The sequence below is a fragment of the Sinocyclocheilus anshuiensis genome, unplaced genomic scaffold (assembly GCF_001515605.1).
Source record: "Sinocyclocheilus anshuiensis isolate Anshui unplaced genomic scaffold, SAMN03320099.WGS_v1.1 scaffold23, whole genome shotgun sequence".
Classification (NCBI taxonomy): domain Eukaryota; kingdom Metazoa; phylum Chordata; class Actinopteri; order Cypriniformes; family Cyprinidae; genus Sinocyclocheilus; species Sinocyclocheilus anshuiensis.
This window is the reverse complement of record NW_015552545.1, coordinates 1028379-1048560: the sequence shown is the minus strand read 5'-3', so window position 1 is coordinate 1048560 and position 20182 is coordinate 1028379. Positions and strand designations below refer to the sequence as shown.

The 20182-nt window shown below is 35.5% G+C and overlaps 1 protein-coding gene across 1 annotated transcript in view; it reads left to right on the top strand.

Annotated features, from left to right (window-relative positions):
* Positions 1-16749: 16749 nt before the first annotated feature.
* Positions 16750-20182, top strand: part of LOC107664031 (dnaJ homolog subfamily B member 6-like) — a gene marked incomplete at its 3' end in the record, with an annotated part of 5391 nt that continues 1958 nt past the window's right edge. Inside the window, exons 1-3 of the mRNA XM_016454474.1 lie at positions 16750-16885; positions 19531-19616; positions 19791-19900. Of these exons, the coding sequence (XP_016309960.1) occupies positions 19549-19616; positions 19791-19900 (178 nt within the window). The remainder of the gene's footprint in view (positions 16886-19530; positions 19617-19790; positions 19901-20182) is intronic.

Genomic DNA, 20182 nt, shown 5'->3' with positions numbered 1-20182 from the left:
AACTAGGTTGGGGGGGGGGGGGGGGGGGGATTAATTCACTGTTTAATTTAGTTTTTAGTGTTTTACTTTTTAATTATTTAAAAGTAATATTGAATTTTAATATTGGTCCTTTTTCAGTTAACATAGATGAGGTTTTGCATTGGAAGCATAATAGAAATTGTAAAAACATTCAGTAATGGTTTGCATTTTATGGCATAATTTTTCAGCATAAATGTATATGATTGTCTTAGAGCTGTTATAAGTAAAAAAAACAAATGGTAATTTTATAGTAAATATATTTTCAGACACATGCAAAATAAAGTATGTTGCTGAAAATTAAATATAATACGTTTTTGTCATGAGTCCAATGAAAACATTGGCAAGATGTGTAAAAATATGTGACCTATAGCTAGCATAAAAATCCCTTACTATTATCCCTATGAGTGTAACTATAGCTGTCTGAGATTAACTAATGAGTTCCTAATGAGTGATTTCCTCTAGAATGGCAGTATGTTTGTAAAATGGAAGCACTGAAACTGAAGTTCTGTTGGTGAATCAGCATACATACAATATCAATTCATTTGTTCACCTGGCACGCATACTCACTGTTCTCCCTGCCAAAGCGGGCCTCACCGCTAATTAACGCTCTGATGCCAATAAAGCCCTCTAATTCACTCATCTTTCTACCAGCATCGCTCTGGTGACATAAAATACGCATGGACAGAGATGCCCTTGAACTGCTGCATTATCCTGCCATTTTCTTGGCCTAAATTAGATTTGCTTTGTTTTCTTTCGTAGCTTTTGCTAACTCACTTTATTTGTGTGATTTCATAAGTACACTAAAATAAGGACGAGTTTGAGATACGCTTGTATGATTGGCAAAAACTAGCACAAACTATGAGATCGACTTTTTTTTGCATAATTAAATGTTCCTACTTGAAGAAAAAAAATCATATTCATCCTGTTTCTATCCTTTTCATGGTTTATTAAATGAAGAATACAATCAAATACTAATAGGATTGAGGTGCTATCTGAGAATTTCCTCTTCCACCCCTCAGGCCTGAGGTTCCTGGAGTTGAGGTTTGCACAGGAAAGCAGTTACCATATTCACATGTCTCAGTAATTGAGAACACTGCCTAGCAGCCCATAGTGGCCTCTTACACAAATGTGTCCAATATTTCCTAATTAGTTGGTGAGACATCGGGCAGTCTATACTTAGAATGTGCACTGAATGAAAACCTCAAGAAACAGTAGGCTTCTCTGCCGCGAATTTCGTCGTTTCTTGCTCAACAATGAACAGAGGTTTTGTTCCACTGGATCTGCTGTCGCTCCCTTCCTGCAATAATTATCAGGAACTTTTAATAAATAAACTTGACAGCAGTGTCCTTCACGTACTGTACAGCACTTGCTTTCAGACATTCCTTTACTATTTGAAATGGAGACACAGAGGTGAGCTTGCTAGGATCGACCTTTGCTCTGTTGTTCCTTCAAATAAATTTGGCAATGATGTTCATTTTATTTTTACCTCATCTTCTTTCACAGAGCAGATAGGAGAGAAATGGATGGGCAAGTAAATACGGTGGCCGGTTTCTTTTATAGAAGAGTAGATTTCCATTAGCTGCATTTTTATCAATCAGTACCTCGGGTGTGGAGTGAATCAATGGTCTGTCGCTATGGCAACTGGCACAAAGTGATGGGTAATTCCACAAGGTGAGGGGAAGGATCCTGTGAGATGGCAAAGACAGACAGGATCGATAAGGCCCAAGATAATGAGTGTGAATGCTCAATCCTGCCTCTCTCAGGATAGCTGCTCCAATCAGTCTCTTATGCTCACCAAGGCTAATACAGTAAAATATTAATATTGTGAGATATTATTACTACTATTTTAACATTATAATATTATTATTATTTTAATATATTTTAAAATGCAATTTTTTACATACAAAGTGCGAATAGAAACGTGCGAGTTGGTATTGGTGAATCCCAATTGCTAGTATTAGAAGGATGCATGTACATGTTTCGGGTTGAAAAAACTTTTTTTCTGTGTACGTTTTTACACAGATCTCCTGACCTCTCCAGATTAATACAATGTTTTCAGTCTAATTACAAGCAGCAATGAAAGAAAATTACAACTGGAGGAGGAATGTTAGAAATTCTCCCGTGTGAGGTTAAACCAATGCGTTAAGCGTTGTTGCGGTGTGATGCTTTTGCTTTTTTACCCCAATATTGAATTCAGTAGAGGTTTGCTATACCAAAGATGTCAGGCTAAAGTTTCTAGCCCCATACGGTTTGATTGAACATCACCTCATTCTTGTACTGTATATCACAAGCTTACAGTTTAGGTGTTCACCACATGCTTATATTGTACTGAATGTAAATAAATAACAGAAACATACATTTAAAGATATCTTTGGATATTAAATGGCAGCAAACATAAACTGAATCATGTGAAATGTTCTGGATTAAACCAGTAACCAGTCATGCTAGTTACAGTATGAGTGTATCATCATTATTCATAGGTTAATGTTAAATAAAACCCATCCTTTCCTTTCCTTTTTAAACATGGAGATCTCATAGAGTCATCCACCACAACCGGAGCCATGTCTAGTCTTGCCTTTGTCTATCTGGGTCAGATGCCAGAATTGTAACCTTAAAAATTACAATCAAACTACCTTAAGAAAACAAGAAGGAGAGTTAAGAAGTCAAGAGACATGATTTTTTTCCACAATGACTGAATTCACAAGCTGATGTGTTTACTACAAAACTACGTATTATTTGATTATGATTATTTCACTGCTGAAAAATGATTTTTATGTGTGCTCATGTGTGTTTAAAGGTAGCTTAATTAAGTGCGGTAATCACCACTTATAACAGTGTTTCTACAGGATGATGTATTTAAATTAATAAATTAGTAGTAAAGTATTAGTAGTAAATATTAATAATAATAATAATATATTTTTAAAAATGTAACCCAAATTTACATTAAAATTCTAAATAATAATAATAATAATAATGTTGTTGTAAACTGCAATCTTATTTTTCCCTACCTTACTAACTTATATTATAGTATTCTTATTGAGTACCATTTGTTTCTTGAAATTTCTGGAATCACAAAATGAATAATTGTTAAATATTACAATATATCAATACTCCCAGTTTCTGTTTACAATCAATCAATCTATCAATCAAAAAATAAGTAAAATGGAAACAATCAGCTTTGTCATAATTACAGCAGAAATACCAGAAATATCTTATATATCCTATAAATGGGGACATTGTTGTGTTGCACAACAGGGGACCTTCAAGTAAAGAAGGATGTGAGACTAAGGTTATGAAAGATAGAAATATTTGCATAGAGAGTCTGCATAAAGATCACTTTTCCTTGATGTAAAAAAAAAAAAAAAAAACGGAATAAATTGGTGAGATACTGTTTCCATGTTATTTATTTCTTGATTCATTGTAAACAGAAACTGGGAGTATTGATATATTGTAATTAACAACGATTCATTTTGTGATTCCAGGAATTTCAAGAAACAAATGTCAAGCCAACAAAAAATGCCAACAATGCTAAATTTGCAAAGTAAATGTAATTATTTTATGGGTCCAGAAGGAAAACATGCAAGAACTGAGTGTGCATGTTTACAGACATGTCAGGGATGTGTGATGCCAAAACGCTCCCGATAAACATCTTCACTGTGTGAAACATTTCCTTGACATATTGTATTGCAGTCTAGGTAATGTGCTGCAGCAGCGGATGCAATCTATGCTAATAATATGGAAAAATCATTTGGGAGCAAACAATGTAGTTCCTAAAGGGTGTGTCTAATGTTTAGACTGCAGAACAAACTGTGTTACAGAAAGGTTGTCTTCGATGTTTAAGAGGTAATATCAGGTTATCGGTGGTTGCGGCTTTTCAGAGACGTGACCTCAGGGCTACAAAACATGAATGTAGTAAACGATAAAGAATGCAGTTAAGAGCTTATGTCTTCTAAGCTACATAAATGAGCCTGCCCCCAAAATGATTTCTGAATTAGTCAGAATCACGATCATGTCGCCTCCTCATTGTTTAAATGCATGTTTTTAAATGGATGTCAAAGAGAACAGTGATAAAGCAAACTGAGCAACATGATTTACCACTGCACATTATAAAAAGTCAACATAAGTTGGATAGAACCTCTTTAATGTTTTGTAATATTTGCATGATTTGTCTCAGCCTGTTGGAAAAGGGACTAGGCATGATATTAAAACATGCTACAATGGAGAATTGTTAAAGGGAAATGCTTAGTTGGGATCACATTTTGCACAAAGCTACTTAAAACGTGATTAGACAAGAAGGCCTCATTCACAGACTCAGTTATAATTGCAACATGCTCATGATGGCTTGGCTGGGCTTTAAAATCATTGTGTTTTGAGCACATCAGAGCTAATTTGTAGTGCTTTAAACTTTAAATTACATTTTCAGGTAGACTTCATGATCTTGGTGTGTCTTTTTAATGTTGGTATTGAAAATATTGTATGTGGTGTGTCATTTTGATCTTTGTGGTTTTGACCATGTAAAAATGACTCTGTGAGGCTCAACTTTAAAATACATGCTCTGACATCAGTGGGAATCTGAAGTCATTAAAATAACTTGTGAAAAGGAATGGTGTGAAGCCCATGAACTGAACGACTAACCAAAGAGGATTTTAAGGGAAATGTGTACAAGAATTAGTCTTAATTCTCGCTTACTGGTCACTAATAAGATTTGTTTCTATTTCATAATCTTTTTGCCATATTTCCATGAATCAGAGTGCAGTACAAAATGCTCTAAACTGGATGACCTCTCACCTCCACATGGATGCTAAAAGAACATCAGGTACATTAGTAGTCTCTTATGGTCATCAAGTCTGCATTAATTAGACCAAAAATACAGTAAAAACAGTAATATTGTGAAACATTATTACAATTTTAAATAACCAATTTCTATTTTAATATATTTTAAATTGTATTTCTTCCTGTGATGGCAAAACTGAATTTTTAGCAGCCATTACTTCAGTCTTCAGTGTCACATGATCCTTCAGAAATCATTCTAATATGTTGATTTGGTGCTCAAGAAACATTTCTTATTATCATCAATGTAGAAAACAGGTGTTCTGCTTAATATTTTTGTGGAAACTGTGATACAACTTTTTCAGAATTCTTTGATCAATAGAAAATGCAAAAGAACAGCATTTGAAATATAAATCTTTTTTTACCTTATAAATGTCACTTTTGACAAGTCTTACTGACCCCAAACTTTTAAACGGCAGTGTTATATTTAAATATTACAACCGTTTTTGATTCAAACACTTTCTTTGACAACATCAGCATTGTTCTTCAGGTCTGTGTTGATTCCTTTAAGGAGTCAGTGGTCAAAATCATTAATAATTCTCTGTTGATAAGTAACTGAAAGTGTAGTACTATTTGTGATGTCTCAACTACTCACCTATAAAGAAGTTGTCATGCTGAATTAGTTTGAGAGGGCTGTATACCATAGTCTCAATCTCAAAGACTGTGGACAGTCGCTGTCAAGTGACTGGCAACTTTGCCCAGTCCTTACCACTGTCTCTGGGCACCAGTGCTACAGAAGGCCGTAAAATATTAATCAAAACTGTCCGATCAATAACTTCTCAAAGGCTAATAAGTGCTGTCATATTTTTGTGATATGTGGAGCCCTCCATCATTTAGAGCGTGTCGAGATTTATCGAAAATCCGTTGTGAAGACGAGAGCATGAGGTAATGCAGCACTTAGTAAATGAAGTAAAACCAAAGTCTACTATTCAAATGTATGATTTGTATTTAATTCACAGAAGTCGCATCACGTCTGTTGATTTGAACTCTTTCAACCTGGTCTGCTTACCTCTCCGCCGGCATCCATCTGATTTGAATTGTGCATGTTTTATTCACTTGTGGTGTATTTCACTCTTGGTCCTGTCGTCATGAAACAAACTGTGAATGCAGTTATGTCATTTTCTGTCCATTAGTGTCTTATACCATATCATATGGAACAGAAATGGAGGCTTAACTTTGGCTCAGGGCCTGGCCTTGCTGTCCATTATATTGCTTACGAATAGCCCAATAGCTCTGATGCTATAAACTTAACAATATATTATCAATATTAAATACAGTATAAAATTACATCTCTTGGAATTTGGACCAGTTTTTAGCATTTTTGTTTCATCTGTTATTTTATTAGTCTGCTGCACTATTACTATTACTAGTTGTTATACTATTTCACAAGAGATTGATTAGGGACGACGTCAGAGAATTTTGAATGCAGGTGCTGAGGGGGCGCTAGATCTTTGACGGGGAGCTGGGCAATTACTAATAATAATACTAATAATTAACAAAAAAATGTGTGGGGGTGCTATGGGGGAGCTTTGGTCTTTTTTGGGGGTGCTGAAGTACCTGCTAGCCCCTCCCTAGCGCTGCCCATGCCTATTGATTAATAAGTATTGATTTTATTTTACGGTATTTTGTTCTTAAGTAAAAGAAACATAGTGTCATAGTGAACCTGATTAATATCGCCCAGACAGATGTAATATTTAACTTTTTTATGGATCTTGATAATTATCCACAATAACCTGCTCCAGCCCCTCAGTCATATGACTTGATCCATCACTCATTTTAAGTGTCTCATAACACTTGCTCATAGTTCATCTGCACCCATATCACATGGCCATTTAGGTGTCTGACTTTTTTGGGTCACCTTGTGGATGTGAACCAATTCGGATCAGGAGAAGTAATAAAAAACAACAGCCTATCAAGCATAGGAGCTTTATAGCATGGGTGGCGTTACCTTCACAAGCAGTGTAAGCCAAGATATGCTACCGTTCGGAAGTTTGGTGTCAAGATTATTTGTATTTATTTTTATTCTTTTTTTTTTTTATTAATACTTTAATTCAGCAAGGATGCGTCAAATTGAACACAAGTGACAGTAATGTTATATATAATGGTACAAAATTTAAAAAAAATCAAATAAATGCTGTTCTTTTGAACTTTCTGTTCATCAGAGAATCCTGAAAAAATGTATATTTTCCACAAAAATATTGATAGTGAGCACAGCATTGACAATAATAAGAAATGTTTCTTGAGCATCAAATCAGCATCAAAGGATCATTAGACACTGAAGACTGGAGTAATGATGCTGAAAATTCAGCTTTGCCATCACAGGAATAAATTGCATTTTAAATTACAATAGAACTAGAATAACAGAAAACAATAGAAATTGAATAATAGAAACAATTATTTTAAATGGTAAAAATATTTCACAATATTACTGTTTTACTGGATTTTTGAGCATAATAAACTTAAAAAACATAAAAAAATCTTACTGACCTCAAACTGTTAAACAATAGTGTAAACCTCTTTGATCTACATAGTGTATCTTTGACATGATTTTTATTTATTACAGTCTGGCAATGGTAAAATGAACAGACAGAAAAAAGAATGTGAGGATTAGGTGTCTCTCTCTTAGATCTGCTGTCTGTCATCGCCAGGTTAACTTCTTTATGAATCAGTCTCCCCGGGCTGTTTTCAGAGCAGAGAGGAAAGCATGTGTAATTAAGCTTGTACCACTTTTTAAAGGAACCTTTTACCATGTTAACAAGGTCATTTTCATTACTTTGCCATTTTGGTATATCTAGCCAACAGAAACATTTTTGCAAATAGCAGGTGTCACAATGCAGCAGCCGTGTGAGTTTTCAGTGCATCTGAATTCCCACCACTGGGAATGCTATCACTGAGCATGTCAGATTAATAAATATTTGACTATGCTTAATTTTCTTAGTCATGCCAATAACTATTTGTCATCAATGATGCAGAAGAAACCAGGTCACAGGGAGTATAAAGATGATTTATGACAAAGTAACAGTCAGTCCTGTTTTAATGGTTCCTTGGCCTCGCGCAAGACAAGAAAGCATTGATCTGGCTTTTACGACAAGTTAACCTCTCAGGAATGAGTGTTAATAGATTTTGAAACAACTATTAATAGCAAATAAAACATTTATGGCCACAGTATGTTATGCCCAGAGTACAAATCAATCGATCTTTAATGAAATTAAGCTTGTGCAACTATTAACAGCCATTTCAGAGACTGATTATTGTGATTAGGATTTGCCTGAGTGCTTGCTGACTCAAATGTGAAAAAGGTTGCGATGCCGTTTCAAAATTACCCTGGTATAAGAGAGAAAGAGGGAGCAAGAGAATAGTCAGTTGCAGATTGTTGCATCTGGTGTTGGCCTCTCGTCACTAAAATGCCAGTCCTCACGGTTGCTATGCCGCTGTATCAAAGTGGAGGATGGCGCATGGGAAGGTTTGTGGGAATGCAAAGCTGCACAGCAAACAGAGGGTCACCCAGCCGGATTCAAACAAACTCGTCTAGCACTCCTATTCAGTCAAAAGTTCAATCAGTCACCATGGAAACCTTCTCTTCTAATGAGTTACAAATGTTTCAGTTTATGTTGATTGAATTGTTTTACCAGCCAAGGATGTTTATTGGAGTCACTGGGATTTGAACTGGCTGTGATGGATAAGCTTTTTCCATTGTTCTTGGGTTTTTAGCATTTGTAATATTAGAGAAGTTTCTTTCTTTCTTTCTTTCTTTCTTTCTTTCTCTATACAGAAAAAGGCTTGTTTAAATTCTAACTACACAAAAAAAAATTAGTGTAGAAACCATTTTCACTCAGAAATTGTAGTAAATTTCACAAATAATGACAAAAAATGGAAAGTAAAAATTATATTAAATGTAAAATCTTGATCTAGAAAGATTGAAATAGTATTTCTTGTAAAACATACACCACCAATAATATTTATTTACAACCTCAAAATAATAATAGTGTATTCATTTTGTCATACTTTGCTTAGTCATAAATAAGTTGATTATATGTGTTGTACATTTTTCAAGTATACAAGTACAGTCTTTCTATTTCAAACTTCCACACTTAATTCAATGTGTTACTTGCTATTTCTTGGTAATTATTTGTGAAATTTAATAGCAATTTCTGAGTCAAAATAGTTTCATAGCTTTTTTTCAAGTAAATCCTACACCAAATTGTTTTTAGTGTAGTGTTTGTTGAAATATGTATGTTGTTTAAGCTCATATCTTGACAAACCATTTAAGGTCTTCCAGTTTGTGTTGACATCTACATGTTGGTTCCATCTTGGAAATATTATCCTTAAATAAAACCCCAAACCTTTCTGTTATTGAACATTTAGTCAGATTTCGCCCCTGTCAAAAACTGTTAAAATATCACTCTGCTCATTTAACCCAGAATTCCTTCCTTGGTGGCATGTCTGTCACCAATTATATCTCTCTGTTTATTCTTTGACAAGTTAATTCACATGCATGTGGCCCGACGGTGAAGGCTTGTGGATCTTTCCCATCACACTTAAAACACAGCCGACCACCCTCTCCTCTCTCAAGTAGGCTTTTCACAGAGGCTTTAGGAAACTGTTTAAGGTATTTGCCCTTTTTTCATCTATTCAACTGCAGCAGGCAAATCCTGGGAGGCAGAACCTGTTGATATCCCATAAGGGGCTTATATGACTCATCGTAGCCTAGATGCAACATGCTTGTTATTTGAACAGCTGCATCTCCACTCCACACTTTTATCAGGCCCATTGTGATCCTGCCATCCTGCGCTTTTCCTCCTTGTTCTGAAAGCTCTTGATAAACCTTCCAAAAATTGGTCATAGAACAGACGGCTAGACAGTTTTTTGGGTGGAGGTGCTTCTCATTGCGCTTCAGTTTTTCGAGATGAAGATCTGGTGTTGGTGGACTTCATTGAGCATTATTCCACTGAAAATCACTTGCACTGAGCTATTTTTCAAGGTAAATGATCTAGTGTTTTTACATTAACATTTCAGATGTGTACATTTGAAAATTATAATGTTGAAAGACTGCAGTTCCCCACAGAGAACAGCTTTTTTCCCCCTTTTTTTGTTTCCACAGGGCAGCTTGATGGATGATGCACACACACGTATCTCCTCACACCTCATCTGGCTGAATACATTCCTCATGCAATTAATCCTTCTGAAGTTGCTTATTAGTTGGATCTCTTCTTTGTGTATAAGTCCTTTCACTGAACTGTCACAGCTACTGGACAAGCCTCTCCAATCCACAACCATGTACAAATGAATGGAGCACCATGCAATCCAAACAGAGCACATCCTTTTCCTGCTCTTTCACATCTTTGGTGAAAAGCAGGGGGGAAAACTCAATTTGTATTTGCTCAGACCATAAACAAACATCGGTCAGATCAAATGAGGCATTCAGAGCCTGAAGAAAGGTCAGAGAGAAAGGGGAGGGAGAGATAGAGGAGGGATTGAAGGAGGTGCAGAATGGAACTCTCCCACTGCCAATTCAAAAGCTCAGGGCTTTTATGAGCTTGTCAGACTGACGATGTAGAAAAACAAGTCAATGTGAGGGCGGAGGACAGCACACCTTCCACAGGTACCTGCAATGTGACTGTAAACTAACCAACACCTTTAGTGACAGCCGAGGCCACAATGAAATCACCTTTCCCGCATGAAACCTAGAGCAGCAGTGGTATTGGAAAGCTTATGACAAACTGAGATTTTCTTCAAAGAGAACCCAATAAAAGCCCTCAGATAACTTCAAGTTCTTCAGAAGAGCATTAAATAACATGCACTGTTCAATAGATGACTATGGTGACTATGGCTATATACAATTAATAAAAATTTTTAAAAAGTCCAAGTTGGAAAAAAATCAAGGATTGGTAACTCATTATTATGACATAAAAAGTCATAATTATGACATACTAAGTCATTATTATGAGATAATTCTAATTTATAAGATAAAATAACTAGTCATCATAATTATTTAGACAAAAATAATTATGACAAAAAGTTTACTGTGTTTACTTTTTGTCATAAGTTTATTTACCAGGTAATTTTTTAGGTCATAATTATTATTTACCAGTACATCTATCTATCTGTATGTCTGTCTCTCTGTCTGTCTGTCTGTCTGTCTATCTATTTACAGTGGGTATAGAAAATAATAACCCCCCTTTAAAATAATCACATTTTGTTGCTTTGCAGCCTGAAATGAAGATGTACACAGTTTCTGTTTTATCAAGCTGTATTTACTCGGTGCATCTTATAACATCCAAGTAAAAGATAGAACACCAACATGTCAGAAAAAAATAAACTAAAAAATAAACAGAATCATTTGGAAAAAGGATCACCCCCCCCTAAAAATGACTTGTAAACTCAATCAGGTGTAGCTAATCACCTTCTCAATGGCACACAAAGCCATTTGACTTTCAACTGTGATCAGCTGTGGTCATTTTGATTATCTCAGCATGAAAAGAGCTTTCCTGGAGTGTTTCAGTCCTTGGGAGTGCAAATGAAGCAAACAGTCAACTATGGGTGGTAAGGCACTGTCAAAAGATCTCCGGCATGAAGTTGTGGACAGCCACGAGTCAGGAGATGGATACAAAAAAATTCAAGGGCTTTATCAATGCCTAGAAGCACAGTGAAGTCTATTATTAAGAAGTGGAAGGTATTTGGTACAACACAGATCCTCCCTGGAGAAAACTGGTCAGAGAGGCTACAAATAGGCCTACAGCAACTCTGAAGCAGCTGCTGGAATTTATGACAAAGAGTGGTCATTGTGTGCATGTGACAACAATATCACAAATGTGGTTTGTATGGGAGGGTTGCAAGAAAAAATCCACTCCTCAAGAAAGGCCACATGCAGTCACAACTGAGCTTTGCCAAAACGCACCTTGAAGATTGTGAGGCAGATGAGACTAAAATTTAATTATTTGGCCTCAACACCAAACGATATGTTTGGCCAAAATCCAATACAGCTCACCATCCAAATAACAGCATTCAGTAAACATGGAGGTGGTGAAATCCTGTTATGGGGGTGTTTCTCTGCAGCAGGGACTGGAGCACTTGTCAGGATAGAAGGAAAAATGGATGGGAAAAATAGTCAAACTCTTGAGGAAAATCTGCTGCCCTCTGCCAGAAAGTTGTCAGTGGGAAGAAGGTTTACCTTCCAACATGACAATGACCCAAAGCACACCACAAAACTGAGCACACAGTGGTTGAAGGAGAAAAAGGTGAATATCCTTGCATGGCCTAGTCAGAGCTCAGACTGAAACCCCATTGAAAATCTGTGGAATGACTTGCAGACTGCAGACCACAAACGCTCACCATCAAATTGAACTGAACTTGAGCGGTTCTGCAAAGACGAGTGGGCAAATATTGCAAAGTCTAGATGTGCAAAGTTAGTAGAGACAGAGACATATCCCAACAGACTAAAGACTGTAATTAAAGCAAAAGGTGGTTCAACAAAATACTGACACAAGGGGGTGATCCTTTTTCCAACTCAGTGATTCTGTTTATTTATTATTTTTTTCTTCTGACATGTTGGTATTCTATCGTTCACTTGGATGTTATAAGTTGCACTGAGTAAATACAGCTGGATAAAACAAAAACTGTGTCCGTCTTCATTTCAGGCTGCAAAGCAACAAAATGTGATTCTTTCAAAAGGTTATCTGTCTGTCTGTCTGATTTGACTATATTAATGTTCACAATATTGAACATTGTTGGGTTTAATAATTATTAAACTAGTTATTAATCTGTTTAATCTTGGATGTATTAATCTATCCGTCTTTGTTTTCATTTAAATTGGTTTAAATTTAAACGTCGCATCATTTTTGGCTTCAGATCAATAGTAAATTCATAGATGACTAAAAACTACTTTTCCCAAAACTCTCAGCAGTGCCTTGCTTGGATGACATCACTCTGCTGTTTGTCTAAGTGCTTGGGTTGAAGCAGTCAGTCCAGCAGCCGATGGCTGTCACAGTCTCCTGCCAAAAACACTCCATATTCACAATGCAGTTTAATTAATGACATCACTAAAAGGTTTGGTGCAATGAAGTTTGCATCTAGTTCAATTTCCTAAGTGCCTCTGTATCCCTTTCTAAGCAACAGCAATACAAAGTGAGACAGCCATCAATAATGCACCTCCAAAAGAGGAGGCCAGCTACAGTGAGCGGCACCAAAGTCAGGAGACAGGACTGTCAAAATGAAAAGATCCCTAAATTTGTACAGGATCCTTGTGACTGTACTCTTTGATGATTTTGTACATTTTAACTGTCTTAACAGGTAACAGGTTTACACACAGATGAAACCAAATAGATGTTTTCTATCAATTCATGCTGATAGATCACTTGATCTGTGACTCCAAACGACTAATGGAAAACTGTGAGTTGTGTCTTGAAAGCTCTCTGGAAGGAACATGCTTGTAGTGACTTGTCAAGTGAAGATAAAAGGGGATTCCTGTGGAACACCACAAGATCTTGTGTATAGTTGATTAATCCATTTCATTCAGTCACAGCTGCAGCCTTTTCATGAATTCTATCTCATTCTGTGCACAAAGGTTATGTATATTTTGATGTATGGCCGCCGTGTAATTGACTGATAAAATACACATAAAGATATGGTTTGTGCACATAAACTGTATTATCCTTGTGAAATGCTGTGTTGGGGCACAAAACAGGAATTAGTCATCAGCTGTTCATTTGTTTAAACCTGAAAAGTGAAGGTATGTTTTCATGAACATGTCAAAACGGAACAAAAATGAAAATGAAAATGAACAAAACGGAATCCTATTCCTTCCATTTCCTCTGTGGGATAAAAAGCGAACAGTAATTCAACCTCATTAGTCTTTCAAAGAGCAGAGCAGAGTTTAATCTTGACTCTCAGAGATGTGAGTCCCATATATGTGAATGTGACTGTACAGTTAAATTAATGCATGTATCTGAGGCTGTCTATTAACAGCAGGACTTCTCTCATCATTTCCTCCTGCAGCAAGTGAATGAGCACAAAATCTTGAATAAGGACAAAGAGAATCATTCATAAAGTTCATATTGTTTAATACAACAATACAAATGTACAATTTGTATTGTCAACACTTTAAATTACAAGAAAAAAAATTCATTAGCATATAAATATCCATTCAAAAGTTTGGGGTCAGTATTTTTATTTATTTTATTTTATTTTTTTTGAAGGAAATTATTACTTTCATTGTTGCATTATATTGTTCAATGACAATAAAGGCAAATGTTACAAAAGATTCAAACACATGCTATTTATCAAGGAAAAAAGTATCACAGTTTCTGCAAAAATAATTAAGCAGCACAACGGTTTTCAACATTGATAACAATGAATTCTGAAGGACCATGTGACACTGAACCTGAGTAATGGCTGCTGTAAATTCAGCTTTTCCATCACAGGCATACATTACATTAAGTAATTACAATTCGATATATTAAAATAGAAAAAGTTATTTTAAATGGCAATAATATTTCACAATATTACTGTTTTTGTCTTTATTTGTTCAGGTTGTCACTTGTAATTGATTTTCAGGGGCATTGAGGGCATGTTTTCTATTAACAATACGTAGAAAAATTATCCTTTCGTGTCTTTATTATCAATCCTGTCAATATTATGAATTTAACACACATTCTCAGAAATTATATTGGGAATTGTTTACTTTTTACTAATAAACTAATTTTTAAAAATGACTTATTTTTCGACAACTTTCGTCAGCTTTAATCAAACTTATTAAACAACAATAAGTGAAGAAGCCACAGATGCATAAGCCTCTCTGGTCATACTGTCTACCAGAATGTGCTGGAAAAGGAGACCAGCCAAGCTTGGGTGTGCAGTGATTTTTAAATGTGATTATCTGCCAGACTGATGTCTGAAGTCTTGTGAAGCCCTCAAGTGGTGAGGTGAGGTAGCGTAGGTGTTAAGGTGTAAATGACTTTAAAGCCAGTGAAACTCACCTCTGACCTCTGCCATGCAATAAACACTTAAGATTAGACATTGCTCTTTAGAGCCAGTGACCCTATGTGTGATGACATTCCTCCAAATAATCTATAATATGTAAATGTCACTCATCAAGCAACAAATTTTCTCTTGATTTTACATTTGAAGGCATTGAACCCTGTTCACAGTGATGAGTCTTTTTTTCACAGGCCTCTCCCTCCCTGATGAAGCACTTAGCCCACTTCTGTTTATAGCAGCAAGAGCAGCATGATCGATTATTCAACCTGACTCTGATTCTGCCTTCTCATGAACTGTTATTCAATAACCATGGATAAAATTAGACATTACCGTCCTGAGGGGACAAATGGGACAGAGCGAGGGAGAGAAATGGTAGAATGTATGGCTGTGATCTAACAGGTCAAGTGTTCCTTGTTGTTTTAAGGCTCAACTTGACAAACTTCTGCATCCCGCACAGCAGGACAGCAGTACGTGTAAGTAACATGAAGCAGAACTTCCTCTATTTCATCCCTCATTACTGAAACAGCTACGAGAGAGAAAAAAGGACAGACACAAAAGAGACTGGAGTTAATAGTTTATGTACCACTGCTGCACCCGTCTTATCATGCCCATTTATCAGTATAAAATACAAATTCCCATTGCCAAAATGACAACTGCATTGTCAGCTAGCCAGTTTGTTTTCCTTTAGGCTATCGATGCAAAAATTGGCATTAATATATGTTGGAACACTGGGATGATTAACTTCTGATAGTATCCTAATAGTATCTCTCTGGCACCTCATACCCGGATTAATGCCAAAAGGAACTTCCCATTCATATTTTATATTTGAAACAGGATAGCCACTGTCTATCTGCATATGGACTCTAACTGATGGGTCTGGAAAGGGCACTTGCTGCTGAACTGCTAACAGGCTTAGCTTAATGAGAAACATATGAATGTCAGTGACAAGGCTTAAGACCAGCACCTGTTTATATCAGAGCCACACATTACAAATGTCATTTTTTGAATCTGGCACTAATAATCTTCAACTCTATTAATGTTAGATTAATATAGTATGCAAGTCTTTCTATTTATGCATTTTTATTTTAAAATATTTTAATTTATTAATGTAATTAGCCTATGTTTATTTCATTCTTGTTTTCATAATTATAAGAGTTGTTATTACTGACGCTGTGTTCTAGCCTATAACTCATCAACGATTGAAACTGCAGTGGACAGTCAGTAATTGAACTCTGTGCACCTGCGAAGCGTAATACAAAAACAAGCCAGCAGAGGGACCCAGTACGACGCCAAAGGATCACAAGATAAATAAAAAAATAAATATAAGGATAACGTAATTTAATTGGTAGTTAGTATCATGTGATATCAGCTCTCCGCCATTTAGCCTAATTATATCGTTTATACGTGCATGTGGCCACATCAGCGAACTTTCAGAAAATAAACTCTCGCGTTTTTTGTATAAATGGTTTAATTCACTATTTGTAATGTCATCGTGGTCTCTGGCTTTGTTCTATAAATGTTTTTTTTTTAATCACTCTTTTTATGTGGTTTTATACACACTAAATTATATTTGTTGTAAATATTTTCATAGTTTGCGAAACTATGAAATATGAAGGGCATTTGAAAACAGCAAAATTAAAAGATCAATTTATTATGGGGACATTTGTTTTATATACAACCTCCGGGACATACACGTGTCCGCAGGAGGAGAAGCGCTCATATGTGGCTATTTGAACAATGAAATACAGCAGTTATAATAGTCAACATTTTTCACACAGCAGACGAAAACGCACAGAGTCGACTATTTTACGACATCATAAAGCAGCTGTCAAACTCGTCCACTAAAATGATTTATTTCCTCAGAAAAACTGGAGCCAAAATCGCGGATGCTTTGAATAACTCAAACAGGACGTGACGTCAAATCTTGCAACAACAAAACCCAGAAGATTCGTGTTAGTTCCGGACGCTTCGTTGCTTGTCACATCAGCTCGATACAGCGTCGCCCAGGCAGAGGTTAGCGAATCAAAAACAGAGCAGCTGCCTCTGGCAGTTAAAATACAAGGTAAGTTAAGCGTTAAATATGTCTCCAGGCTTACGCTAGAGCTTTGCTTCACGAGACAAATAATAATAAAACCTGCTCGCCCGCTCATAGCATTGTTGCTAGCTGGCTAGCTCATCTAAAAAAGATGCAAAGGTTGCCAGGTCGAAATATGAATTACAGCAAGTTATATCGCTGTTCAGATGTTTTGGGCTTTTGAAAGTGTGGGTAAAAAGGGTAAGCTTTTATTTCGTCTGGAAGACCGAGATAAAGTTCGTTTAACGTTGGATATTAGACAGATATTCAGCCGCGAAAAACATCAATAAATTCTTAGTGGTTGAGTATAATTGTATAAAAAATGGCTTAATCTGACAAGTTTTAGAACGTAGAACTGAACACACATCGCAGTTTATTTGTTTTAATCCTCCTCGATATGTTGTAACGCATAAAGGCTCTAGCAGCGGCGCGCTAGCTCTTTAGGCCAGGTAGGGACCGTCTACAAAGTACATGTGGAAGGATAAAACGATTTTTTTAATAGTTTGCTAAACGAGTAATTTGTGCACCAAGGTCTTTGAAAGATACCCAGACAAACACTTATAACACCCACTTGAATTTAAATAAGAAATATTGTAAACTAAATATGTGATAGTGGTTGTTATTATATTATTACTATTAATAATTATATTAATAGTAGAAAAACAATATAAAAATCATTATAATTCCATAATCCAAGTGATATGCAGTAGGCTTATTCCAGGTCCTTGTAAGAACATTTTAATGTTGGTTGTATTCACAGAACTATGACCAAAATTACACGCTATTGAAATTTAAATCGATAAATAAATTCATTAAAAAAAAAATAGACTCTTCTGTGTCAGCTTCATAGTGTGTGACTTGTTACAGATCAGACAAACATTTTGATGGTGGTTCTAGCCACAGAACAATAATAGAACACATACTATTGAAAATGAAACCAGTACATTAATTCGTTTAAAATAAATACAATCTTCTATCTCAACTTCAAAGGCTGTGTCTTGTTACAGATTTCTCAAAGAACATTTTCCAGTTTTCATTGTCAAAAGAGATGCAGAATTCATGCTATTGACATTAAAGAATAGCTTGTGAAGCCTTCCAACGAGTCTGTATCACGTATGATATTAAAGCCGGACTGAAATAATTTAATTTAGGATGTAGTAACAGGTCACACCTTTTGAGTTCGGCATTGTATGCCAAATATATGTATTTTTTCCAAAATGTAAATATTATAATTTTTCTTATTATTATTACTAATATTATTATTCTTTACAATATCTAGCATGTGTTGTTTAGCAAATGAGAGTTGTGTGTTTGTGTGTGTGCATTTCAAGGTCTTGTGTGTACAATTTGTTTCTTCTTTTTTTTTTTTCTTTCAACAGTTAAGCATTTGGATGTGGAACCATTGAACGTTTATTCTCTTCGTTTTGTACTTTGTAGATGGCCCCTATCCTGCGCCATTACGTTATAAAATCTATGAGTTGCCATACATCAAGGCAGAATAAGACACAAACAACACTGTTCTCTTCTACATTTTTAAAACAATTCAAACAAAACACGTATTTTGCCATTATTCTAAATAGTTTTTCGAGGCTGAATATCTGTCTAATATCCAACGTCAAACCAATTTTCTCTCAGTGTCAGGAAGAAGGTATTAATGGAATGTATTAATATTGTTGGTGGTTGGCTAGCTTGTGGACATAGAGAAGCTTTAAAGAGAGAGTTCACCCAAACATGAACAGCCTGTGTTAATTTACTCACCCTCATGTTTTTCCAAACCTGCATGATTTTCTTTCTTCTGTGAAACACAAAAAGAGATATTTGTCAGAATGACCGCCTCAGTCATTATTCGCTTTGATTGCATGTTTTGTTCATAAAACGAAAGTGAATGGTTACGGAGACTGTCATTCTGCCAGACATTTTCTTTTTTTGTTCCACTGAAGAATGTAAGTCATACAGGTTTGGAACAACATAAGAATGAGCAAATCATTACAGAACTTTCTTTCTTTTTTGTAGGTGAACTATGCCTTTGTTGCTTTTATTCAGTGTATTTTAGTGGCTGTCTTTTTGCAGTGCACCAAAAATCATTGTTTATATTCATAAATGTATTTTATCATAGTGTGAATGGGGAAATGGCAATGTGACATTTATAGCACCTCACTATCTCTTATTTTGCACATGCGTCCTTCTCTACCAACACTCAAAATATGATTGGTTGTGTGAAAACAAACCCATCATGACATGAAGTTAGTGCAATACAATGATGATTGAGAGATGTACCGAAAAATATTCTTCAAAAGCCTGTTGTATCATATTTGATATTCACATTTTTACATGATTTTTCTAAAAACAAATATGTATGGATAATCAAATAATCAAGTAACGTTGCTTCAGTTCAGTAAATATTCATCTTTAAATAGTAACAACAATATAAAGGTTATTCATATATTTATTTGATAAAAATCAATAGAGATTTCACAGTAAGATTGTGTACAACAGGTTTTTCAGATCTTAAAAATTTAAAGGCCTTAGAAATTCATGCACCTAATGATACAGTAGGCTTTATATAGTTATAGTGCCTGCAGATTTGTGCTAATTATTATTATATTTTTGTTTATCCCCCTTTTGATTGCCAGCCATTGAAATCGGTGGCCATGGATGACTATTATTACCATGTTCTAGGGGTGCAGAGAAATGCATCTCCAGATGACATCAAAAAAGCGTAAGCTTCATCTTTGGTTTCATTTAGTCCTCTTAATATCCCTAACATTGCTTGCTTTTCAACATTTAACAGTAATTCAGATGTAGAAACTAGTAGCACTAATGCTTTTTTAAATATGGTATTCTTCCTGTCTTGGCTCATTTATCACTCTGTCATGTTGTATTTCCTTTGTAGTTACAGGAAACTAGCTCTCAGGTGGCATCCAGATAAGAATCCAGATAACAAGGAAGAGGCAGAAAAGAAGTTTAAAGAGCTTTCAGAGGCTTATGAAGTCCTGTCAGATGGTAAGTCCTAACATAAGGAATTTTAAAAAGATGATAAAAATCAATATGCTTGTTTACGGCATTTCATTTAAAATATTTACCTAAAAATATCAGCATTTTTAATTTTTCCTCATGGCAAGTGAAAATTTGATATACTGGCCTGATTGGGCCTTCATAAAAAAATTTAAAAAATCCTTACTGTTGGGCCTTTCTAAAAAAAAGTTTATCACCGATAGATGTTAGTAAAAGTTTTAAATGGGCTATATCAAGGAGCTATAGATTGTCAGTATACTGTAAACAAGT